General features: G+C 42.9%; 3 protein-coding genes across 3 annotated transcripts in view; 1 reads left to right on the top strand and 2 right to left on the bottom strand.

The window, feature by feature from the left end:
* The window catches only part of LOC116498355 (M1-specific T cell receptor alpha chain-like), a 318,814-nt gene extending 308,565 nt beyond the window's left edge, over nt 1-10,249 (top strand). Inside the window, exons 4-7 of the mRNA XM_032202586.1 lie at nt 7,741-8,010; nt 8,456-8,503; nt 9,695-9,801; nt 10,231-10,249. Coding sequence (XP_032058477.1) covers nt 7,741-8,010; nt 8,456-8,503; nt 9,695-9,801; nt 10,231-10,236 — 431 coding nt within the window. The 3' untranslated portion in view covers nt 10,237-10,249. The remainder of the gene's footprint in view (nt 1-7,740; nt 8,011-8,455; nt 8,504-9,694; nt 9,802-10,230) is intronic.
* A 4,794-nt stretch (nt 10,250-15,043) lies between these two features.
* On the bottom strand, nt 15,044-18,317 carry DAD1 (defender against cell death 1). The gene is made up of 3 exons (XM_032202981.1): nt 17,996-18,317; nt 15,805-15,955; nt 15,044-15,244 (listed from the first exon to the last, which is right to left on the bottom strand). The coding sequence occupies exons 1-2, from the start codon at nt 18,243-18,245 to the stop codon at nt 15,825-15,827; spliced, it is 381 nt and encodes a 126-aa protein (XP_032058872.1). The 5' UTR covers nt 18,246-18,317; the 3' UTR covers nt 15,044-15,244; nt 15,805-15,824.
* A 5,069-nt stretch (nt 18,318-23,386) lies between these two features.
* Nucleotides 23,387-24,328, bottom strand: LOC116498297 (olfactory receptor 49-like). The gene has a single exon (XM_032202543.1). It carries the CDS (start codon nt 24,326-24,328, stop codon nt 23,387-23,389), a length of 942 nt encoding a protein of 313 aa, XP_032058434.1.
* Nucleotides 24,329-25,874: the final 1,546 nt, after the last annotated feature.

Raw genomic sequence — 25,874 nt, 5'->3', positions numbered from 1 at the left:
GAGGTGTCAGGGCAATTGCCTTGTGGCTCTTCCTTTCGGTGTTAATGAGACTACAGTGTGAGGAGGAAGACGAATGAGTAAAGGGCACAGAAGTAAGAAAGAATGCATGCCAAGTGTGTGGGGTGAGAAATTAAAGGAATATAAGGATAAGTGCTCATAATTTGTGTTCCATTCTTTTTTCTTGAGAAACTAGGACAGGGATGGATACAAAACTGCAAATGGTCAGAGTTATTATTCATTGTGTAGGAATATATCTTTCTTGGAGTTAGCAGAAGATACGACATGTGAAGCAAACATGATAGTCTGTGACATATAGGAGAAGAATCTGGTCCAAGATACTGATACTGTTTTCATGGCACTTCCTTACAATATATGAACCTGGAAGAAAAACTGAGTCTCATGGTCTATTGAAGCAATCAGGGCAGAGAAAAATTATTTACATGGACTGGGGTTGATAGGAGTGTACAAAGATTTTTGCTATGGCAAATAACACAGTGTGTCTCTGGATACCTACAAGCTAACCTTTGGAGATGGAACAAGGCTCATGGTAAAACCAAGTAAGATCTCTGAGTTGTTTAGCGGTCTGAAAAAAAGTAAATGTTCACTAAAAGAGTAATGAAATGCAGTTCAGATGCATGTTGTTGCCCAAAAGTAATGATAATGAACTCACAGTTACTATAGTATCTACTGGATACTCTAGGAAGATAAAGATGGTCCTCAGTGCAATTATTAATTATTATGATAATTGCTTGAATTTGGAGACATACTACACAATATTAAGGAATGAAATTTTAATAAATAAATCTTTCCTCCTTTGAATATTGTGAATGCGTATACTCATAACTGACAAACTTGTCTGAGCATTTTAATCAGAAAACTCAAGGTGGGTTTTTTTTTTTATATTTTTTTTGTTTGTTTTCATTAGTAATTAAATCTTAAGCAAATTTTCAAGTACTGTAGATTTTTCAGGAACTTTTTACTTAAAAAATAAAAGCTATTTAAGAAAAGAAAAATACTTCTGGAGAAAGACTGTCAAGACTGTTTTCCTCCTTCTCCATAGGAAGAGAGTGAAAAGAATTAAAAATAGTTCACCTGTGTCTCAGATATTATCTCTGCTTTCTCAGAAGTTAAATCTCATTTTCTACTTGGGATGGAGAGCAAACTTAATTATGGTCTAGGTTTTGCAGGAAGAATGAGAGTGTGGTGTCACTAATTATTGGATTTTGTTCAGATATTAAGCAATAAATTAATTATGATCTCATTCTCAATTTAATTTGCAAGCTCCTTAGCAACAGAAATCTCCTATGGATTGTGTTCTTTAAGGAGGGATTCTGGGCTTGACATTAACCAGTGAGTGAGGTTACAATGCATTTTGATCCAATATCTATTTTTATATGAATGCATTTTTCTAGTTATATAGAACCTGGTATACAGAGCTTTCACCATGCTTAGCCAGTTTTTGTCAGGTAAAACTAGCTAATCCTACAAACCGGGAGCATGCATTTGGACAGTGACAGTTAAATTACCCAAGTTCGTCTCCAACTGCTCAACTGCTTTCTTGTTGTGATATTCCCTTCCCCACTTCCTACTCCCTTTTTTTTTTTTTTATTATTTTTTTATTTTTTTATTTTTTTATTTTTTTTAGCTCAGGTGCAAGCGTCCATGAATTCAAGTTCTGATATTTAATGTTTCTGCATTTTTTTTCAACTCTTCTCACAATAGCCATATTATCCAGGTTCTTCTGATATCAAGGGCAATTTGGGTTGTCTCTGGTTCTTAGCCGTGTTCACAATGTAAAACCTAAGAATTTCCTGAATACATACTGAAAGCTCAGTGATCGATGGTAGAACAATTTCCCTACCACAAAGAAATTGCATACTAAAAAGCATAATTTCTGCTTAAAATCTAAATGGCAAATTTGCTCTGACATCACTCTTGATTAATCTAGATGGCAAATCCAAGAGAATGTGATGATGAAGTTTATACTACGCCATCAGTCACTAGGTGAGCTGTGAAGTAAAAGTATTTACTTTTTAGAGATGAATCTGGTGACTGTGAGACAAAGTAATTGATGGGGAATGAGGTGAAGAACAGATTTGTGATGCATGTGGTTTTCCGGAAGCAACTGGATAAATATGATATAGGGGAATATTAAAGAAGAGGAGTTCGAGAGTTTGAAAGGTGCAGTACATGATAATAGTGCTTCATAAAGGGAATGTGAAAAGAAGGTCAAAGGGAAGTAAAGTCCTAGATAGGTGGTTCTGTCTAACTATACCAATAAATGGGATTTCCTTTGGTGGAATATTTCATGGATGAAGGTTCCATTCAATGCCACTCTGGATATTGTAGAGGCCTGTGCCATTGTGTAACTACGGAAGTGGTAACAAATTTACATTTGGATCTGGGACAAGACTTCTGGTTCTGCCAGGTACATTCATCCAGATTTTTTGCCTAATTTGCAAACTAGTTGTTGTTACACATTAAAATCTGGGAAATGGCAGCTCTCAAATTTATGGTAGCCAGAGGTTTCACCCTAACTGGTTGAAGTTGTTCCAAGGCGGCTGTTCAAGAATTATTCTTTGTGCTTACAATGATCTTCATTCAATTGCATTCCTATAATAAGCTAAGACAAAGACCAGTTTTGGTGTTCTGTCAAGTCACATGCATTTCTTCTGTTCTAAGGGTAAATCCATTTAAATTCCATTGGCTTCAAGCAAAGTCATGGATTATGTGTCTGGTGTACAAGCGTTGAAATACAAGAATGGCTATAATACTTAGAAAATACCTACTTATTGTGACTATCACCATTTTATCTGGTCTTTACTTGTAGCAGAATCCCATCAAGAAACAATATACTCATAACATTTTTAAATATTAGTGTTGGAATGGGAACTGAGCTGTCTTTTAGCTGGTTACTGTGATATAAAGATATGGTGTTATCCACACATTCTGTAAGTGTACATGACTGGGACTTGAATCCAGATTTATCAAGTTGTAACAGCTACAAGTCCATACTTAATCCTTACTTCTGCTATTATCTTACTTCTGCTATCTTATCTTACTAAGTGAGGGTGTATGAATCCTGATCTGGTAAGATTTAGAAGGCTCAGATACTTTTGCAACTCACTGTTAGGTTCTAAGATCTGGATAGGATCTCAGTGTGCTGTTAATTCCAGGGAGAAGATAACTATAAGTACAGTCAAAGGCTTTCTTGTAAAGTTTTCCTGGATAAATAAAAGATAATTCCTGTGAATTATGGGGGTGAAGACGGATACAAGCTGACATTAGGAAAGGAACCTTGTTGATGATCAAACCAAGTGGGTAACAAACAGTGAAATGTTAAGGAGAAACATTGGACTGACAGGAGATGGTCCTAATTACATGGCACACTGAACAGGGATTTTAGGTGATATTACTGATGGAAAAAAAGCATATTATTCTACTATTGTCCCACAAAGTGCAATACACAATTCTAACCAATGAATGAGTGATTTTTCACTTTATCCCTCTGTTCCTGATTATTTTGTTTTAGATTTCTGTGGTACTTTTAGAGTGACTTAAATCAATGTGCTTAGCTACTGCTCCCTCAAATTATTCTCTGCTCTAGAATGGCTGTATGATCTGATTGGCAGTATGAGTTGGGAAAATCTGTCTACATTTTTGTAGTGATTGGCATCAGTGTGCCAATCAGGGATATGTGAAACTGGCGTTTGGAGCTGGCACCCAACTTCTTGTTATCCCAAGTAAGTTTCAGCTTTCTGTATGATATTAACACTGGGATTGGTAATTACTTTTAGGGTAGGTGGACTAGGGATTACATGGAAGCACGTTCCCAAATTATTTTAGACTTCCCCTGATGAAAATCAGTTGGAATAGAGGTGCTGCCTTGGAATCCAAGGATTGCTTGTGTATGGTGTGGCTGTGAACTGCTGCAGTAAAGACCAGCTAGAGAAGACTGTCATATTTTCTATAGTTTTCTGTTGCTAAAGATTTTACACAGGCTTAGTAGTCACAGCATAGTGCAGTCATGCATAGAGAGCTGCAACACATTTTACATGCTGCCAAATGCTGCAAAAGAAGTTTAACACATTTACAGACTTTCTGGCTACTAATTTCAGACTTGATTTGTGCATCTTTAAAATAATAATTATATGGTGTCTGGGAGTTATTCTGATTAGTGGCCTAAAAATTGGATTTTCTAACTCAGCCTATGTCAATATTTGTTAGTTTTAAAATGCAAAAGTGAAGTCCCTTCCATATTCATATAAACTGATACTGCAGTGTGAAGTCAGTTATTAGAAAAGGGACTGAACTTCTTGTGATGCTTTGTAAGTCTTCGTCCTTTTCTCAGTAACATTTCAAAATGCTTTAGAAACCTGAGAATACATAATGAAGTTTCATCTAACTTTGTGCGTCATCTTCTAGTAGAAAGTTTTCCCACATATTTTGGATGAGGAGCCATTGAAATATGCACCTGGTAGGCAAGAATTTATTGCAAAGGGTTAATATTGAGTGGAAAACTGAAAGATACAGTATGTTTGTCTTTAGAAGAGGGACTAGATTACAAGTCAGCTCAGGTGAGTAACATCTGGAGGACAGGCTATAAAGATGGAAGCAGTGACTACCAGTTTGTGTTTCTAAATAGATCTATTATGGAAAGATATTACGGAGTCGTTTTGGAGGATGAACATAGACTCTAGATGAGGAGGAAAGGGACTAGAGAAGGCTGAAAGAAAATTAAACTAGGATTATTTCTCAGCATGTTAGGCAAAACAGAGTAGGAACCTGGGAATACTGCAGATGAGAGAATCATCAGTTTCTTAGGCTAGTGTCATCAGCATATCATTGATCTTAACTTTGGAGTCCTGTAAGACAGTTTGAAGGTTTATGCAGTAAATATGAAAAGGAAAATATTAGCTTGACAGGGCTAACATTGTTACACCGACACCGGTCTACATGTTTTCCTTAGATTGAAGGGAAAAATTCAGACACCCCTGGTTTCATGTTGAAATCATAGTTTCACATTGCATCAGGAGTAAATTTCCCAGGTGACTTAGACTATGTTATTTTAATGATTTGAACTCAGTGTCTGGGATATCAGAGCTAGGAGAGTAATTTTTGGAAATGGCACAAAGCTATCTATCTGTGATCCCAAGTAAGTTATCTGATTAAAAGTGAATTAAATAGAGTGATTAAATAGAGTGATTAGGGAAGGTTATTATTTAGGTGTGAAATACACATCTATATGTGAGGCATCCACAAATATAAGATTGAAAATTCTTCTGACTCTCTGGTAACAACATAAAAAATTATCTTCTACCTGTGTTTAGGCAGGGATTTTCGGCTGATACTTTTTTCTTACTTACTAAACATTTTTTTTTTCCTGATACTACATGTATTGTTATTCTATAATTCAATAATGTACTTGTTTGGAGTTGACATTTGATTTTTCTTCCAGAAACTACATCTCTAGAATATAAAATTGAAAACAGTTTCCAACAGTTAAAATTTGTGCTGGCTTTGAAAGAAAAGGCATGAAAAGTATATGGTGAAAAAGACAGAGGCTCTCAGGAAGTTAATGAAAGCCTCTTCAAGTCTTCATGTTTTCAAAGACAATTATTACACAGATGGGCTAAGCCATTGCATTCACTTGTGAGCTTTAAATGATCAAAGACTCTCTGTCAAACTAATTCCAGTCTGGTCAGCAATTGAGAGAGTCTTCAAGGGAATGGGTAATTAGATAATTCTCTATACACAATAGTGTGTTAAACCAGTTCATGATTTCTAATGCATCCTGTTTGAAAAAAGAGGCACAGGTCTTCGTCTGATTGGAACAGGCTTCTACTGCTCTCTCCCTGAAATCTCCCGATTTCTGGAGTTGGCTATCTGAGTAGACTGGGCGGGAATAGTACTCCTGATAGCTCCTGTTCTTCCACACAGAAGATATCCTTCCGTAAGGATGAAATTAGGCAGGGTGGACAGCTCAGAATATCATTATTTACTTCTCAATATTTTCTGCAAATAAAGGTAATAGACATCAATGCAACGTTTCCAACATATCCACCAATGCATTAAGACAATGACATGAAACATATATCACAGTGCTGTGGTTATAATAGCTTATATTTACCAAGACTGCTATCTGCAGACTTTCATAATGGTGAGCAAATATGCAAAGGAATGTATTGGGAAAAAGCCTCCAGTTACGGAACAAAGTGAGCAACCTCTCTGAGCAAGAATGAGAAATGAGCATTTTTCAAAGTTGGTGCTGAAGCTGCCAGCAGAAACAGATGTGCTTTTCATAATCTGCTCAAGATAAAAGCATAACACAGATAGTGAGAAAAAAAAAAAGCACTAATTTGGAGAGTGGTGCATAAGTAGCTCTTCAGAAAGCAGAGCACTCACTATGAGAGAGAAGAACATCTATCAGTTCCTCTTTTCTTTTGTATCCCTGTACTCCATGGTAATGATATATCATGCTTCATCTGTATTATTATTATTATTATTATTATTATTATTATTATTATTATTATTTTAAACAGGAGTCTCCCATACAGCTTATTATCTGATTCTATCACTGAAATTTATTTTCAAAAGAATAACTGTATTGCATGGGGATTATTGGGGCAGGTGAGTTGAGCTGGGGAAGTCAGAGTATACACTAGACCATATTCTGCACTGCTGGGAAAGAGACAGTCTCACTGGGTTTTTCAAAGCCTGGACAAAGCCCATACAGATGAACTGCAATTCAGGAGAAGACTCAGAGAAAAATACCACTGGGCTTTGTGGATAAGGTTTTTCTGAGGTGGTATTAATAAAGTACAGACATTTTTTTAAGGTGCTGCCAGCTGGCAGTTGAACAGATCAGAACAGTTTCTCTCAGTGGTGGAACAAGAGCCTGTGCTTGGATAAGATTTTGAGGTGGTTTCTAAAAGCCAAGATTTTAGTCTAGATTTCCCCAAAGGGAAGAAATTAAAACTTCTTCATCTGGGACTAATCTATCTTTGCTATTTCTACAATACTTAACAGTGTGGTGTGAGAGCAGGGACTAAGCAAATGTTAATCTAAACTCTGAACCTTATCCAGTAACCCTTTCTCAGTTTACAGATGTGGTATGAAGCTCAGGTTCAAACTTGTGGTCATAGAGTCCAACAGAAAATGCATTCAGAGGGCTACTGAGAGACCCATATTTACATGTTGGCTACAGTATCTCTTTAATGATGTTTTACTTGTTCATCACTAGAGTACTGCAATACTATTAACATTTTATTATTATGATTACTCTTCCCCAGACACATAACTTCTCATAGCAGTGAAGCAAGAAGAGAGAGAGTGCTCTCTGCCTGTTCCCAGAACACATCCCCCAGTGCAGTCAGGCCAAGATCCTAAAGGAATCCCAGGCTGCAGAGTAGAGTTGAACAAGCTGTTACAGAGAGGAATGCCTAGGTTAGATATCAACATCTAGGCTGTGGGTGGCCACATGAGTATCATTTGAGATGCTCTAAAGATCCTGTCTGACTCCCTATCTGTGGCTCTAAGACAGCATAAGTCTCATGTAGCTCCTGCATTACCTACTATGGATGCCTTCATTTTCTAAAGATGTCCTAGCGCAAGGTCCTTATGATCAATCTCCCAGTGGAATCATGTAGTGACCTCCATACTTATGTGTCTGTACATCAAGATTCAAGGAACTATGACTGTGTAATCTCACCTAATGTCTCTTCTATTCTTCACTTTCAGAGGTTGTTCCATCTCCTTCGGTCTACAGGCTGACCACTAAAGATGATGAGGATTTGGAAATGTGTCTTATCACAGATTATGCCCCTGAAAACCTTAAGGTTAAATCAAACTCAGATTATAGAAAGACTCAAGCTGTTGTGGAGGTGGCAACATCCGAGAATAAACAGGAAGCAAGCTACCTGACAACCTACTGGGCCAAGAAAGATAAAATGGAGTGTGGTGCAGAGGATGACAGCGCTGGAAAATTAGAAGGAAAGGATCCTGAAAGCGGTAATGTCACTGTTGGATGTGCATTCAGGGTTAGAGGCAATCTGGTCTCTGTCTCTCCAGTATGAACAGGACTTGTTCACATCTCCCAACCCTGCAAGCAGTACTGAACTATGCTCCCATGCTCTAGAAGAATCTTGTCTTGTTGCATCTGTTTTCTTTTGCCTTCTTGATAGAAACAAGATTAAAGCTCAGTATGCTGGTACAGTCACAACAGAGAGATTTCAAAATCATGCCATGGGGGATATAAAGCTTGAAATTCTTTTGTCTGGTGGGACACTAAACTTTAGATCATATTAAATGCTAACCCTGAAAATAGCAGACATTAATATTTATTGGATGGTTTAAAGGCTAGAAACTATAATTCAGTTCTTCTAAGTAGAGACATCTTAATGAACTTCTGAAGTCAATTCCTGTTATTAATTTAATATATTGTTACTATTTGCAGGTGCCAGCACTGTCTGTGTAACAGGGATGTCACCACACTTCAAGACAGGTACGAACACAGCATTTTAGGAGTAAAATTTAATTAAAGGAACTGTCTTCCTCCTCCCCCCCCCCCCCTTTTTTTTTTTCAATGTTCCCTGTTTTCAGAATTCCTGTTGGAGCAAAAATCATACACTGGGAATTTTTTAAAGGGCTACACAGGATTTAAATACAAAGGCTGGAAGTCATTGGGTTGATGTAGACTTCCAGATCTGAATCGGTAATTTAAAGTGACCTCTGTAGCTGGTACCTACATGGTCTTGCAAGGTGTTGCCAAACAGACACTGCTCACCCTATAATGGTTTAAGGCACAGATACATCAGCTTCACTGAAAGTCTGCTGCATTTCAGATTTCAAAAGAGCTGTTTGTAGTTTTGGGTGTGCAAACACCTAATGAGCCAAAAGATAAGCAAGTGGTTTCTGCAGTATGTGTGCACTGAGCAGGCTCTGCTACAGCTTGTGGCTATGGGAGTACGCTACGCTGCACTGGAGCCCAAGCAATTGCTGTTTGTGCTAGTTCAAAGGACCTGAGCCTGCCTCTGCTCTGCTCTAGCCTTGTTTGCAGAATAGCTGTACTTTTGCAAATATGCAGCCTTGCTGAAAGAGAGGGAGAGGAAAAACAAAACGAGAGGAAAAAAAATAATAAAAAAAACACCGAAAAACAGTTAGCCAAATGTTTCCAAAACACTACTTCAGAAAAATACTCATCAGTAAACTTGGCTGATTTGACAAGTTGTTTCAGAGAGGTTTTCAAATGACTTTTTGATAACAGCTCGTTGCTTTTCCAATATAGAACAATATTTTTTTCTGATGAAAATGACTTTGTAACTATGAATAATAGAACATTCTGATAGACTCTTTTTTCTATGGATAAAATTTAACTTGTTTTCCTACTGCCCTCAGAAAATTGGGAGAGAGAAAGGAGGGACTCTTCCTGCATCTGTGGTTCATAATACGCTGTTATTTAAAAACAACTAGATGGTTAGCAGTCATCCTTACTGGAGAACTAATGTTTGCTGAATGAAAGCCTGGCCCTTGAAACAGTCTGTCAGTTAAGTAGTCCTGCTCACTGTCTCATTAGGTATCCTATAAGCTAACACAATCATGCAAAGTAGAACAGCTTCATTAAGAAGTATTTACATGTCTGTCTGGAAGTCAGGATATCCCAGTGCTCTTGTGACTCTCATTCCTGGTTTTACAGATGAAAACCTGAACATGCTATCTCTCACACAGCTGGGCTTGAAAATAATTTTAATGAAAGGAGTAATTTTTAATGTGGTGATGACAATCCTTATGTGGAAGAAAAAAGTGAGTATGCAAGGGAAATGGTAAGACTTCTGACAGAAAATACCTGTATCAGTTCATTAGCTATGAATGTTCCCTCTGTATTTTACACACTCTGTTCATACACCTTTTATCTATCACCAGTAAAATCCCTCCAATTCTTTGCAACTCATTACTTGGACCTATCGTTTTCTCCACTACATGAATCTATTTACCCTTCCTTATCCACACACAGATTTAACTTTTGTCTTCTTTCTAGACATCTCTCTCTCCTATTCCTACAACCTTTTCTTCCCTTGTCTGCACTCATCCATCAGATTCATCACCTGGCCATTCTCCAGCAGTGAAAGTTTGATGGTCATTGACTTTAAGACCTAATATGTTGCTTCAGGTCTACAATTATGTAGTTGTGACTGTACCCCAAATTTAGTATACCTTTATTTTTTGTTACAGGAATGAAAGTAACCAGTGAAGACCTAAGTACCAAAAAATCTGCTGAGAATCTTTACAGGAGCATCGGGTGCAAGAGGGAACACAGGCCAGGCGTTCCTCTTGCAAGAGATATCACATCGTGTTTTCTGTACATCAAACCAGTCATTATAGTCTAAATTGCTTTATTTGCATTTTTAAAAAGCTACGCAGAGATATGCTTACAATTTTCAGCATTGTGCTCTCTCACAGATCTGATTCATTTAGCATGACGATGACTTTTTTTTTTTTTGGCTGAAGAGCAGATTGCTTCCCAGAGTATTCATTTGCAACTGAAATGGCAAAAGGAGTCTTAGTCAGGGTGCTATGCACCATTTCTTTTCTGACTTTTGCTGTCCGAGCAAGGTGTTCCTCCCTCTAACCCCACCCCATCCCCCCTAAAAGAAAAAAAAAATGCTGCTAGGTCTCCCAGAAGTCCTTAAATTAGTAAAATTCTTGCTTCTCTATCACAGAATAATGCTTTTTGCCATTTTTTTAAAGTCTACCTGGCCTTTGGATGCTATTAAATAATCATTATCAATAATAAGAAACTTGTTTGTCTTTTGTATCTCTTGTTGGAGGAATTTGTTTTGCCCTTCAGATGAGTTTTAGGATGAGAGATGGCTTTTGGGGTGAAGGAGGGAAGGGGTGCCAGGAAGAGCAGAACACAGCTTAGCCCCCAGGGACTGCTTGCAATAATGGGCTTGATCCACTCCGGAGGAGCATCTACAACCTCCCTTTTCAGGACATCCACTTCCCTGCTGTGTTGGGGGAGAATATCATGGCTGGCTTAGAGGTGTGTGTGGGGGAACAGAAGTGTGCACATCCCCTCCAAACCTAGGCACTGTGCTATGTGAAGACAATGGTGAAATACAGCTTTCCAACAGTGAGAGGACTAGGAAGTGGACCAGGTTCCTGAAGGCACTTGTCTACTCCTACGGGAAGCACAGCAGTCTGTAATATCCTGCCCCTAAATGTCCTCTGTTCTCAATTTTCATGGTAGAACAAGGTATCTGCTTTGCATTAATGACATTACTGACATTGGTCTGAGTCTCCAAATTCGGGCTCTCAAAGTCAAGACTGGAAAGCAAATGTTCTCCCTTTGTGACAACAGTCTCTCCATATTCTAAAGCAGCAAAGATTCCTCTGGAGAAAGAGACAAGAAAGGTGCTTGGAAGGAAACATAACCTCCCTGCAAATCTTGAGCTTTGCTTGTACCTCACACTAAGCCCAAACTAAGTGGCAGGGAAAAGCCTTGCTATGCTGGGTGGCATGATTCTCTCTCAGAATATTTCTCACCTCAGTGGATTCACAGCCATTACAAGGACCTCTGATTTTGGGAAGGTTCATACTTAAATGCATTTAGTCAAAAGTCCTGGTGCTTTGTATGTTAAGGGCCTCTCTGTGCAGATGGTGTTAGCACTTCTGCCGTGGTATCTGAATCCACAGTTCCGAGCAGCAGCAAAACAAAGTCTCCCTGAGCTCCTGCTGTGGTGCTGCCACCTGACCACTTTGCAGACGGCCTGTTGCTGGGTGACCGTTACTGACTTCTCCTGTCCAGGAACAACTTCCAATATTGCAGGTCTAAAACTCTGATTATCTTATAGAAGAGATGTTCAGGGACTCATTTGTTTGACTCCTTCACAGAACAGTCATTCTCATTTTTAACCAGCTGTAAAAAGCCTACAGCTATTTAAATCCCAGCCATACCTTGAACATTGCATTTTGCTTATGATGAAAGCTGCTGCATCACAGAGAAACAGCACTTAATGAAGCTGCCTAAACCATTTTTGAATTACAAAGCAAGACCAGTACCATGTTCACACATTTCCAATTGACTAACCTCATTCTGAAAACCTTTAGGGATGTGGAAAATAAATTCTTCACACTCCTTTACCTTTAACATCACTTTTAAAAATATTAATATCTGTCTCAAATCTTTTGTATTGCATTTCAAACCCTTTCCTAGCTGTAAGGTGAGGGGATGAGCATATAGCTAAAGCCGTGTTTTGACTGAAGTGACCCTTAACATGTGATCTTCAAAGCATTGAATTTGTAGGTCTCATTCAAAGATGCTCTCTGAGATTAGGGTTTTGATCCTCTCCCACCACTGATGCTTACACTCTCTCCCCCATGTGGTTTCTTGTTTATTTCAAGAAAGAAAAACCACAGTGCAAAGCAAAGGCAGGAAATAACACGGTAAGTAACAGGATGTGGAAGAGGGGGTCTCATGGCCCATTTGGGGCAGGAAAGGACACACCACTAGTTCCATGACGCCAGTGCTGAGATCTGGGTCACCTTTTGATACTCCCCTACGCCTTACCGCAGAAACCTCTTCCTCTGTAAAGTAGAGTGCAAAACAGGGGTTGGGTGTGGGGGGGGCAATGCTGGTGTGGCACGTGGCAGGGAGGAGAAGCATGTGAAATAGGACAGCAGACGTTAGACCACAAACCAAAGTAGAATGAGGTTAAGACACCCTCCCTTCCTGCCTCCTCACTGTAACCTTATCTTGGGTGTGTGTGGGGAGTTCTGGGTACAACAGGAAAGACTGAGCTATGCAGAGCACAGGAAGGGGAGAAAATAAATAATTGGGGGGAAATTGGGGGGGGGGGGGGGGGGGGAGGGAAGGCAGCAGCAGGGGAAGATCTTACAAGCATATAAGATTTCAGAATGTGCTGATATGATACATCTCTGCACCCTCTTATACAGGCAGTGACTCAATGCAGGAAAATCCTTCCACTTCTGACTCAAAAGACAAAGGCAGAACATGGCAGAGCCCAGAATCTTCTCATATTGGCAGAGAAGATGGTGCCATGGTCCACCTACGCCCTCCTTTGTGCCAGCTGCTGCCCCCTACTATCTACTGATGGGTAGGACGTGAATTTGTATCTTTTCTTGGGATCTTGTTGGAGAAAACACCCTGCCCTGTGCTTCTCATCCCTCACTAAACATAGCCCTGTATAAGAAGCAACTTTCTTTCTTGCCCTTTTCTACATAGTCCACAAGGACCTCTGGTATCATCTTTCTAAGGAGCAGAGTTTGAAGACATACAGACTTGTTGAGGCTCATTCAGGCATGGAAGTACCTCTAATAAAACTTGAAATCTTGGGCTAGTTTATGGTAACTAGAGGCACTGAAAACCACTAAAACTCAGAGAAAAAAAAAAAAAAAAAAAGAAAAAAAGAAACCCCACAGAACAAGGTTTCTCTCTTTACACCACCATGTACTGGCCACGGGAGGGCCCCAGCCTCAAGCTCTCCCTGAAGCCAAAGCATGGGTAGACCACTGCAGAGACCCCACAGGGAGGCACTCGTGGCTTTCGAACAGCAGCAGCTGCTCCAGTATGTTCCCTGCGCACGTTCCTCCTTCTGTGAACTTGTTGGCTCTGTCTGCCACAGGCCTGTTTCAGAAAGGGCTCTTCTTACAGGAAAAAGCCCAGTGGCTCATTTACAATTCCCACATGCTTTCGAGTCTTCTGTGATCCCCATCACCCTAACATCAGAACATAGTTGTTATCATCACCATAAATAAGCCCAGCCTAATGCCTGGGGGGCTGTGGGTCAGAGCTGGCATGAATTGTTCCCACCACAGACCCAGACAACACCCTTCAAGACAGTAAAGACCCTGCTTCTTCATACCTGACTACTCAGGACTATTTGGACGCCCGTACGTCACACTTCTACTGTTTTAATGGCTGCAGCACAGCTGGAAATGCTAGATGGAAAAAGGTGGTAAACAGGTGCCATAATCCAGTGCTGAGATGTTGAAGCTATTGAACCCCATGTTTTAACTCCTGGATGCCAGCAGTCAAGCATTCCTTTGTAACATCATCTTGTATGTGTTTTTGCTACTGTTTCAGCTGCTGACCAGACAAGACAAGCATGAGGCAGGATCAGTAAAATGACAGAGCCTCAAGCTTGAAGGTAACCCGGGTTAATTCTTCATCCAACAATCAGGAAGGAATAGCTAGAGCTAACATCCTACCCTGTGCCTATAATTTGATCATCACAGGGATCTAATTTCCATCACAACTAAAAAGCAATTGGCTTCAACCAGATGCTAGCTGAGGCTTGAGAAGGCAATGCTCGAGGGCTAGGGCCATTGAGATTAAACATTTCACAGTACCTCAAAAGAGAAACGAATTTCAAGATTCAATCTGAGGAAAACCTTCTCCATTGAGCCAGGACAGCTCAAGTGCAGCTCTGTCCCAGACACTGACATAGCCTAGCAGCCCCTTCCAACATCCTTGGGTTTATCAGCAATTCAGGTTGCAGAAAAACTAACTTTGTCTTAGGGTGGTTGTATTACTACCAAGCCATAGTGAGCCTGTAAGCCCAGTTGGTGCATCCAGCTGTGCCCCATGTGATGCTGAGGGATATTGGAGGGCCCACGGGAATCACAGAATGGCCTGGGTTGAAAAGGACCTTAAAGATCATCTAGTTTAAACCCCCCTGCACTGGGCAGGGTTGCCAAAATGGATACAGGTGGGGATGGCTGAATGACACCCCCAGCTTCCTTCCGTTCATCTCTAACCACAGTCTAAACAAAGTTTTCTGCAGCTTTGAAGCCTGGGGTTGTGTTGGCAACATACTTTCCATAAGATAAAGGGCAGATGACATCTGTGTTTCCATGACAACTTGCTTCCAGTTTCCCCCAGAAACTGGGGCACAAAATAAAAGCCTAGGGGGTAGAGAGGGAGAAATGGAGAGAGAGAGAAGGAGGGAAAAACAGGAAGCCATGACTGAGGGAACTTGGGCATAGGAAGAAACTCTGTATTTGTCTTCAGCAAGGAAAAGTGTGCAGTACTATGAAGGGCTTTATTGAACTAAACGATTACAGCAACTGAAATGAGGCAGTAGACCCTTCCATAGAACAGTCTGTAGCAAAAACTTTACTCCCTGCTTCCCCTTCCTCACCATGGAAGCAGTTACAAGTCTGATGGGGAACAACACTTCCCTATGACAGGTTTTAACATCAGAACCCCAGAGGAATTCGAGACCTGTAAAGAGAGAAAGACAACATGAAGAATGCATCTGCAAAGGGACAGAAAATGCACCACACGCTCCAAACAGCTTGTGGCCTCTTTGCAACTATAACAATAGAACATGCTGTGCACTTTCTAGCATCAAACTCTCCCTATTCTTAACTTTTTTCTCAGATCTGCTGAGAAACTTCAGACTCGGACAACAGCCATACTATGGCCTCCAAACAGGACAACCATCAGGGACAGATACCAGAAGTCCCAGCCCGCAGAGACCCTCCTTCAAGAAATAAAGGCGTATTTCTCTTATAAAAGAGAAAGATGGGTAGATTTCTGTGGCACACCTAGCTAAGCTGCCTTTTAAATGTGGAAAGACAAAAAATAAATTCACAAAATCAAAAGGCACTAAATTCTTGCTCTATAGCACCGTAGAGAAAAATGGCTTAACTGTTCCTGTCCTGGAAAAAGCCAGGAGGTAGACTTCTGGTTTCACTATCTTTCTATTTTTTCCCCTACTCTACAAAAATAGAGAAATCGTGTGCTGGTGTTGCCCCTTCTGTGGCCCCACAGATCAGTACCTTACAGTCTCTTCAAGAGTTCAGCCAACAAAATTAATAACGACAAGGTGCAGGATAGTGTTGGCAAAGAGAAAATCGGCGAATGCCCGCTCTGGTGAAATGCCTTGGAACTCGCCTTTGTTCTGCGGGTTTATCTGGATCCGGAGGCAAACTGTAGAGAGAAAATAAGAGATCAGAGGTCACAAAGAGAAGCCATGGTGGGAAGTATAGCCTTGTTGGGGCAGTCCACAGGTCGCTGTTCCACCAGCGTACAAGAAAAGTCGACTCTATCTTTCTTATGAGACAAGATCACTGCCAGGGGATTTGCATAGGCTGATGTGCAGTCAGCACTACACAGCACTACAGGGGGTGTCCAAATGAGACCTGAGTGGAACAGACTTATAACAGGATGGGACAGGCACAAAAATGGGGAAAGCAACACTCTACTGGGTACACTGGGCAGGGCTGCAGGGAAGAAATGTGCTTTTTAGGGTGCATTATCAGAGAGCAACATCTTTAAGCAGTCATTGCTAGGTTTTGGTTCACCATAGGATGGTTGCTACAGAAAAATATCAGTACAAGAAAGCAACCCTGCAGAAAGGGACTTGGGGATTCTAGTGGACAAAAACCTCACCATGAGCCAGCAGTGCTGCAGCTCAAGAGGCCAACTGCATCCTGGGCTGCATCAGAGGAGTGGCCAACAGGTCGAGGGAGGTTACTGTCCCCTTCTACTCTGCTCTCACAAGGCCCCACTTAGAATCCTGAATTTAGGTTTGGGGCCCCGAAAATGAGAAGGATGTGGATCTGTTAGAGCAGGCCCAGAGGAGGGCCTTAAGGATGATCAGAGGATTGGAGCACCTCTCCTATGATTAAAGGCTGAGAGAGCTGGAGATGTTCAGCTTGCAGAAGAGAAGGCTCTGGGAAGATCTCACTGTAGCTTTTCAGTACTTAAAGGGGGTTTATATAAAAATTATGAACAACTTTTTGCTTATATGGATAGGACAAGGAGGGAATGGTTTTAAACAAAAAGAGGAGAAATTTAGATAAGGATGAAATTCTTCACTCAGAATTCACTCAGGGTGGTGAGGCACTGGAACAGGTTGCCCAGAGATGTTGTGGATGTCCCATCCCTGGAGGTGTTCAAGGTCAGACTGGAAGAGGTCCTGGACAACCTCATCTAGTGGGTGACATCCCTGTCCATGGCAGGGGGGAGTGAAACTAGATGATCATAAAGGTCCCTTCCAACCCACTCCATCCTATGATTCTGTGACACAAGATGGTAAAAGGGATGATTCCCTGATCAACACGGAGAATGAGGGACACCCTGTGGCTGGTGAGGAGCTGGGCCTTGTGGTGCCCATGGGCAGATCCGTGCAGGCTCACCATCTGCTGAAGAGCATCCTCCTGTGACGCACAGCATCAGGCCTGGCCCGCTGGGAGAGGTCACAGCTGAGGGTGCTCTCAAGATGCAGCAGCTGCAGGGGGACAAGCCTGGAGGTTGCCAAGAGCAGAGCTGTGTGCTTTAACATCAACAGGGTGCACCCATGGCTGCTAAGCAGTATGGAGCTCTGCAGTTTTCAGATAGCTCAGAACATTTTATGTTGCTATAGCAACTTCCTGGTTGCCAGAAAGAATTGATAGAAAAATACCGAGTACCAGGACTCAACAGCTGCCAGAAAAGGCTCAGGGGCTGCTGCAGAAGCTCCCTGGGCTGCCAGGGTTCATCTGGGGATCTCTAAGGGGCTACTACAGTCAGTAAAAGAGATTTGTCCGTTTCTAAGAGAACTCCGAGCTCCAGGGGGCTTGGCACATTGTTTGTGGCTCTCAGGTTGCTGAGGGACCTTAAAACATCACCATGGTGAGTGAGCAGAATCACAGAAATATAGAGGTTGGAAAGGACCTCAAGAGATCATCGGGTCCAACCCCCCTGCCAAAGCAGGTTCCCTTGAGCAGGCTGCCCAGGTAGGCATCCAGACGGGACTTGAATATCTCCAAAGAAGAAGGTTCCACAACCTCCCTGTCAGCCTGTCCCAGCGCTCCATCACCCTCACCATGAAGAAGTTCTTTCGCGTATCGGTGCAAAACTTCCCGTGCTCCACTTTGTGGCCATTGCCCCTTGCCCTGCCCCCACAAACCACCACTGCCAAGGGGACGCCCTGGCTGCCAGGGGAAACCGCGCAGGGGCCGAGGCGAGCGCAGGGGCCGCACTGACCGCCGAGAATGAAGCTGCCGACGGCGGAGATGAAGCCGCTGAGGAAGGAGTTGAAGGGGAAGGTGCCGACGCCGAGGCAGTAGCCGAACTGCAGCGCGCCGGTGAGCAGCACGTAGAGCAGGTAGGCGTCCAGCACCTTGAGGCGACTCGGCGTGCCGCTGCCGTACTCGGCCAGGAAGCGCCGCACCACCGAGCCCACCGAGCCCGCGGACCCCGCGCCGCCCGCGCCCGACCCCGCCGCGCCCGACATGTTGAGGTGTGAGCGAGCTGAGCTGGCCGGAAGCAGCGCCGGGAAACACTTCCGGGACACAGCTGAGAAGCGCAGGCGTGTGGCCTCCCTGCAAGCCTAGTTCTGCCCAGGGAAGGGCGGAAGCGAGGTGTCAGCAGACAGTGTACGCATGCGCACCAGTCCACACGGTAGGTCGGGCTGGGGGGGGGGGGGGGGGGAGTGGTTCTCAGCTGGCGCATGCGCTGAAATCTTATTGAGCCCAATGCCCTGGCGGTTTCCGGGCGCTAATGAGAGCCGACGGATATTTTAAATAATAATACTAACAATACTAACAATACTAACAATACTAACAATACTAACAATACTAACAATACTAACAATAAAGACAAGCCCTTGGGGAACATACCCGGGGCAGCAAGCACATGAGCCATATGGGAGCAAGTGCCCAAAGACTCAGGCTGCCGGAGCCATGCCTTGGTGTAGCTGAAGTGACACAAACACACTTGGCAGAAGGCAGGGGCTTCCTGCGTGCCCCTCTGCTGCTGCGGCAGCCCCTTAGTATCAGCTGTCAGAGCACCCCTGCTTGGGTGTGACAGGGAAGCTGGAATGAGTAAAATAGCAGAAAGACTTGGCAGGAAACTTCTCTTTCTGGCCTCTTGAAAAGTTGCTTTTTTTTTTTTTCTTTTTTTTTTTTCTTTCTTTTTTTTTCTTTTTTTCTCCCTTCTCAAAACTAAAAGAAGCTGTCTTGTTTTGCTCTCATTTGTCTCATTTTTGTTCTCTCCATCATTGTGGTTCCTTCTCTTTTTCCAGGGGGAAGAAAAACGTAATCTAAAGAAGCCCAACCCCGAGACCTAGACATTTAATCACAACTGTTAAAAGCTAAATTAACTAAACTAAACTACTAAACTAAACCCTTGCAAGGTCAGCAATACAGAGCAGAGGTTTCTTTACCAGTCCAACCTTAAATTACCATGTTACAGCCTATTCATCCTCCTTTCTCCCAAGAATCCCCCTTTCCTCGTCATGAATTCCTTTGATAAGAAGACTGCCTGTTTCCTTATTTCAAGTGCCCCAACACAAAGCCCATCAAAGAAATGAAGAAATGATAGAAGTGAGCAGGAAGACCAGCAGCAGATATCTCCAGCACCTATGCAGTCTATGCCACCTCACAACCAAAGACACAAGCTATGATACCGCTCCTGCCCTATCGACTCCTCAGCCACAAGTGACTTCACAAGCACCGGCTCAAGCCATGTGCATATGTTTTGGTTTAGGTATTGATTTGACTTATTATTTTTATTATTTCTAGAATGCTCTGTAGTTGTTAAAGAATGTATCTCCTTGTAGCCTAGCTTCCGTGGTCATCACCCCTTGTTATGACAGGAAGGTAATAATAAAGTTTGTAGAGGTTGTATTTCTGCTGATCCGAATACTTAAACTCCAGAAGTCTGGTGGCCCAAATACAAATAAAATTGTAGTTGTAACTGGAGGCAAGTGCTGATATTTGTCATCTGTAATAAGAATCATAGAATCATTAGCGTTGGTAAAGACCTCCAAGATCATCTGGTCCAAACATCCCGCTACCACCAATATCACCCACTAAGCCATGTCCCTAAGCACCATGTCCAACCTTTCCTTAAACACCCACAGGGATGGTGACTCCACCATCTCCCTGGGCAACCCGTTACAGTACCTGACTACTCTTTCTGACAGGAAATGTCTCCTCATTTCTAACCTATACCTCCCCTGGAGCAACTTGAAGCCATTCCCTGTACTATCATTAGCTAACTGAGAGAAGAGGCTGACCTCAGCTCCACAACACTTCCCTTCAGGTAATTGTAGAGAGCAATAAGGTCTCCCCTGGGATCCTCTTCTCCAGACTAAACAACCCCAGTTCCCTCAGCTGCTCCTCATAAGACTTGTGCTCCAGACCCTTCACCAGCTTTGTAGCCCTTCTCTGGACATACTCCAGGGCCTCAATGTCCTTCTTGTAGTGAGGGGCCCAAACCTGAACACAGTACTTGAAGTGCAGCCTAACCACAGCTGAGTACAATGGGACGATCATCTCCCTGGTACTGCTGGCTGCACTATTCCTGATACAAGCCAGGAAGCCATTGGTCTCCTTGACCATCTGGGCACACTGCTGGCTTACGTTCAGGCGAGCATTGACCAACACACTCAGATCCTTTTCCTCTGCACAGCTTTCCAGCCATTCTGCTCCGGGCCTGTAGCATTGCATGGGGTTGTTGTGACCAAAGTGCAGGACCTAGCACTTAGACTTGTTGAACCTCATGCCATTGGCCTCTATCCAACAATCCACCCTACCCAGGTCCCTCTGCAGGGCCTTCCTACCCTCTGGAAGAATGACATCTCCCCCAACTTGGTGTCATCTTCAAACTTACTGAGGGTGCACTCCATTCCCTTGTCCAAACGATGAATTAAGATAGTAAAGAGGATGGGCTCCAATGATGACCCCTGGGGAACACCACTGGTGACCAGTCACCAGATGGATTTCACTCCGTTCACCACCACTCTCTGGGCCTGATCAGTTTTTAACCCAGCAAAGAGTGTACCTGTCCAAGCCATGGAAGGAGATGAGGTTGGTGAGGCAGGACTTGCCTTTCACGAATACATGCTGATTTGGCCTGATCCCCTGGTTGTCGCACATATGCCGTGGGATTGCATTCAAGATGACCTGTTCCACCACCCTTCCTGGCACCGATGTCAGGCTAACAGGCCTGTAGTTTTAAAGTCCTCCTTATGACCCTTCTTCTACATGGGCATAGCATTAGCAAGTCTCCAGTCATCTGCGACCTCTCCAGATGACCATGTCTGCTGATAGATGATGGAAAGTGTCCCAGCAATCACATCCACCAACTCCCTCAAGCACCCTCAGATGGATTCCATCTGGTGCCATGGACCTGTGACAGTCCAGGTGGAGCAGCAGGTCTCTAACTGCTTAAAAAGGCAGGGATCTCCTGGGAAGAGTCCAGCAGAGGTTCACAAAGATGATATGGGGCATGGAGCATCTTCCCTATGAGGAAAGGCTGAGAGACAAAGGTCAGTTTAGCCTGGGGAAAAGAAGACTGAGAGGGGTCTTAATAATGTTTACAAATATCTTAAGCGTGGGAGGCAGAGGGATTTGGGCAACCTCTTTTCAGTGGTTTTGAGGACAGGACAAGGGGCAATGGCCACAAAATAGATCACAGGATGGTCCGCACGGTCACAGAATTACAGAATCACAGAATTTCTAGGTTGGAAGAGACCTCAAAATCATCGAGTCCAACCTCTGACCTAACACTAACAGTCCCCACTAAACCATATCCCTAAGCTCTACATCTAAACGTCTTTTAAAGACTTCCATGGATGGTGACTCCACCACTTCCCTGGGCAGCCTGTTCCAATGTCTAACAACCCTTTTGGTAAAGAAGTTCTTCCTAAGATCCAACCTAAAACTCCCCTGGCGCAACTTAAGCCCATTCCCCCTCATCCTGTCACCAGGCATGTGGGAGAAGAGACCAACCCCCACCTCACTACAGCCTCCTTTAATGTACCTATAGAGAGCAATAAGGTCGCCCCTGAGCCTCCTTTTCTCCAGGCTGAACAAGCCCAGCTCCCTCAGCCGCTCCTCGAAGGACTTGTTCTCCAGACTCCTCACCAGCTTCGTCACCCTTCTCTGGTCTCGCTCAAGCACCTCCATGTCCTTCTTGTAGCGAGGGGCCCAAAACTGAACAGTACTCGAGGTGCGGCCATTGCATGATGCAAAATAACTTCTTCACAGTGAGGGTGATGGAGCACTGCAACAGGCTGCCCGGGGAGGTTGTGGAGTCTCCTTCTTGGAGATATTCAAGTCCCATCTGGACACCTACCTGGTCAGCCTGCTCTAGGGAACCTGCTTTGGCAGGCGGGTTGGACCCAATGATCTCTTGAGGTCCCTTCCAACTCCTACAATTCTGTGATTCTGTGTGATTCTGTAACTGTTTCCAACTGTACTGTGTGTGGGGGTTCTTATACTCCTCGTCCCAGACTTCCAGGTCAGGAGGCTTAATACCCTGAGGATAATTGGTCTGACTACAGAAGTCCTTCTATGTTTGTGAACAGTAGTTCTAGCTGGGAAACCTCTCTGTTAGGCTCACTAGCCACCTGAGTCAGGAAGCTATCTTCCACGCACTCCAGGAACCTTCTAGACTGCTTCCTCTATTTCCAGCATATGTCCGTGGAGTTAAAGTCCCCCATGAGAACAACTGCTGGTGATTGCGCGACATCCGCCAGCTGCTTATAGAACACCTCATCTGTCCCTTCATCCTTGTTTGGCTGTCTATAACAGACCCCCAGCAGGATGTCTGCCCTGTTGGCCATCCCTTTATCCTTATCCATAGAAGTAATAAACAAAGAAAAAGAAGAGATATCAAAGTCAGGAAAGATAACCAAATCCACTGGCTAAGAAATGTAAAGACAGTAAACAAGCTTTACAGGAGAAATTACTGATGTTACCAGTCCAAAAGGATTCAGCTCTTGTTAGGGCAAACATAAATCTACCTTCTCACCTAGCTGTATTTAAAGAACCAAACAGGAAGAATATCTCAAAAAACAAATAAACAAACAAAAAAGTGCCATCCCCACCTCCACCACTAAAAAAAAAAACCAAACAACAAACACACACACACACAAAAAAACAAACAAAAAAATAATAATAAAAAAAAACACAACAACAACAACCCTCAAATATACAAACAACACACGGTGTTAACTTGTCTATATGTTACATCACAGTGGTTGTTACACATTGTTATGATCTCTTTATCAGCGAGTGCAGACAAAAAACACGGGGGAGTGGCTTTAAAGCAAAAGAGGGTAGGTTTAGATTAGATATAAGGAAGAAATTCGTCTGCCCTACACTGGGCAGCTGGGAGCGAATTTGGTTGTTAGCCAAGGCTAACCCACCAGAACCGAGTGGAAAGAATGCACAGGCAAAACCAAGTGCAGGTACTGGTGGACTGGAAGACCCTGCCTGTGTTGGAATATCTGGGTTTCTAATAGAGAAAGGTACTATGTAACATGCATAAAGCATAAACCACTTGAATTCAGAGTCATTCATTCATTTGCACAATGCTGATGCATCTGGGCAACAATTCAGTCACTTGGAGGGTCTACTCCAGCTCTCATGGGTGCCTCCAGGAGCTAGAAAATGCCTTTGACATGCTCTCCTTCAACGCTCGTTTGACTTGATTGTTCCTGAGTGAGTAGATGTATGGGTTAAGCATCTGAGTCACCACGGAGAAGAAGAAAGAAAGAACTTTGTCAGAGCCCTGCCCACCCCGTTGCGCTGTGCGGTTATACCTGTAAATAGATGTGCTGTAAAATACAGTCACCACCACAAGGTGAGCTGAGCAAGTGGAAAATGTTTTCTTCCTTCCTGAGGAAGATGGCATATGTAGGATGGTGATAATAATGCAACCATATGAAATGACAGTTATTGTTAAGGTACCTGGCACAATGATAATTGATAGGATAAACAGCAGTCCTTCAATGAACCATGTGTCTGTGCAGGACAGCTGCAACAACTGTGAAGCATCACAGTAAAAGTGGTTCAGGACATTGGGACCACAGAAAGGCAACTGTAGAAACATAATGGCAGGAGAAAGCATCAGGAGAAAACTCACTGCCCAGCAAGCCAGGACCAGTTGGAAGCAAAATCTGTTGTTCATAATAGTCGTGTAGTGCAAGGGGCGGCAGATGGCAACATACCGATCAAAGGACATTGCCGCCACGTGGAAGAAAGTGCAGGTACCCAAGCAAAAGAAAAGCAGCATCTGAAGAAAACAGCCAGGCAGGGAAATTATTTTCCTCTCTGTCAGAAGGCTGTAGAGGGTGCTAGGAATGAATGTGGAGGTGAATGTGATTTCCAAAATGGCAAAATTCCTGAGGAAGAAGTACATTGGAGTCTGAAGAAAATGGTCCACAAGAGTGATGCTGATGACAGTAACGTTTCCAAACAGGATCAAGAAGTAGGCAATCACCAGAATCAGAAAGAGGATGATCTCCAAATGGCGGCTGTTGGTCAGCCCCAAGAGGACAAATTCCACTACTGTTGTGTGGTTCATTGAATCTTCATTGCTAGCAGAACATGAAATGACCCGTTTTGAGAACTAGTGGAAAACAACAGGACACAAGTCAATATGGTTTTACCATATACCAAGCCTCTTAGCCCTAAAAAGAAATGTGGAGCTAGTTTTGCACTCAGATCTCCCAGATTTTATCTTGTGTCTTTGAATCTGGTTTCACACTCATTTCAGACTCACTTCAGCTATTTCTGAATGATTAAAAGGAGTACCAACATGAGTTTACGGGGAAGGCAAGCACATCTTAGACAACAAATAGCCCATACCAAACTTGCCATCTGGTTTTCTCTTTTCAAGTGCAACTTACAAAATATTCAAGAAAAGGGTAAATCTGAGTGAGAACACTATGACTATCCTGATCACACTACTCCCATCAGTTCTTTCTCCTTTGGTGCACTTGGTGTCAGCAAAACATGGGCGTTTATTAGCTGCATCTCATGGCTGTTTCTCCAAACAAAAAAACAAAAAAAAAAAACCACAAAACAAACACACACAAAAAACACACACACACAAAAAAAAAAAAAAAAAAAAAAAAACAAAACACACATGCAAACAGAACACCCTCTTCCCCCACATTATCACATAAAGTATAGGACATCCTTTTTTAATACCACAGATGGACAGACATTATCTGGAAGCTGAGCTTGGTCCCTTAAAACCAGAGACTCCCTCAGTAACATCTTAAAGCTTTTACTTGAGTTTTAAAAATGATCCAGTCATTTTTCCAAGCCCTTATCCATTTCTTCTTTCCCTATCTCCAAAACAATCACACCCAGTCTCTAAGAAGTGCTCCAAAGAGTTACCAATATATCCACAGCAAGCCAGAATGCTTCAAAAAGAAGTCTAATTCTGATGTTTCTCCTCTATGTAGTCTGACTTCCAGCAAATAAATTTCCTCTTCTCAGCTCCTTCTTATAATGCTGTCAGTATTTTACACTGTTGTACTTCCTCACTGAGTCAAACCTCAGGGACCAATTTGGTATCGAAATCTGCCAAATACCTTCTGGGAAAACACTTCTGAGAGTTTAAAGAACAGCAAGAACATAGTCGTACCATAGAGAAAATGAGGTTAGAAAGCACCCCTGGAGGTCCAGTCTCCTGCTACAAGCAAGCTAACTTCCAAGATGGACAAGGTTGGTCATGACTTTATCTACATAAGCTTGGATATCTTCAAGTATGGGGATCCCCCAGCTTCTCTGGGCACTGCCCGTGCTTCACCATTTTCATTGTGAGGTGTAATTTCCTTCTGTCCAGTGGAGGTTTCCTTGTTTCAGCCGTGACTCTTGTTCTTTCACTGTGCACTGTGCACAGGCATACGTAATCTTGGAGGCTGCGGTAAGGAGAGAGAGATGGCTTACCCATTACTGCAACAGGCAAAACAGACCTGATTCGGGGAAGATTACTCTTATTTACAACCTGCCCCATCCCTGGATATGTTGATGGTCGTGCTGGATGGGGCCTTGGCCAACCTGATCTTGTGGGTGGCATCCTTGCCCATAGCAGGGGGTTGGAGTTAGGTGATCCTTAT

This window comes from Aythya fuligula, chromosome 24 (genome assembly GCF_009819795.1).
Source record: "Aythya fuligula isolate bAytFul2 chromosome 24, bAytFul2.pri, whole genome shotgun sequence".
Lineage (NCBI taxonomy): Eukaryota > Metazoa > Chordata > Aves > Anseriformes > Anatidae > Aythya > Aythya fuligula.
Note: the sequence above shows the minus strand (reverse complement) of the source record. Positions and strands in the feature narration are given on the sequence as shown.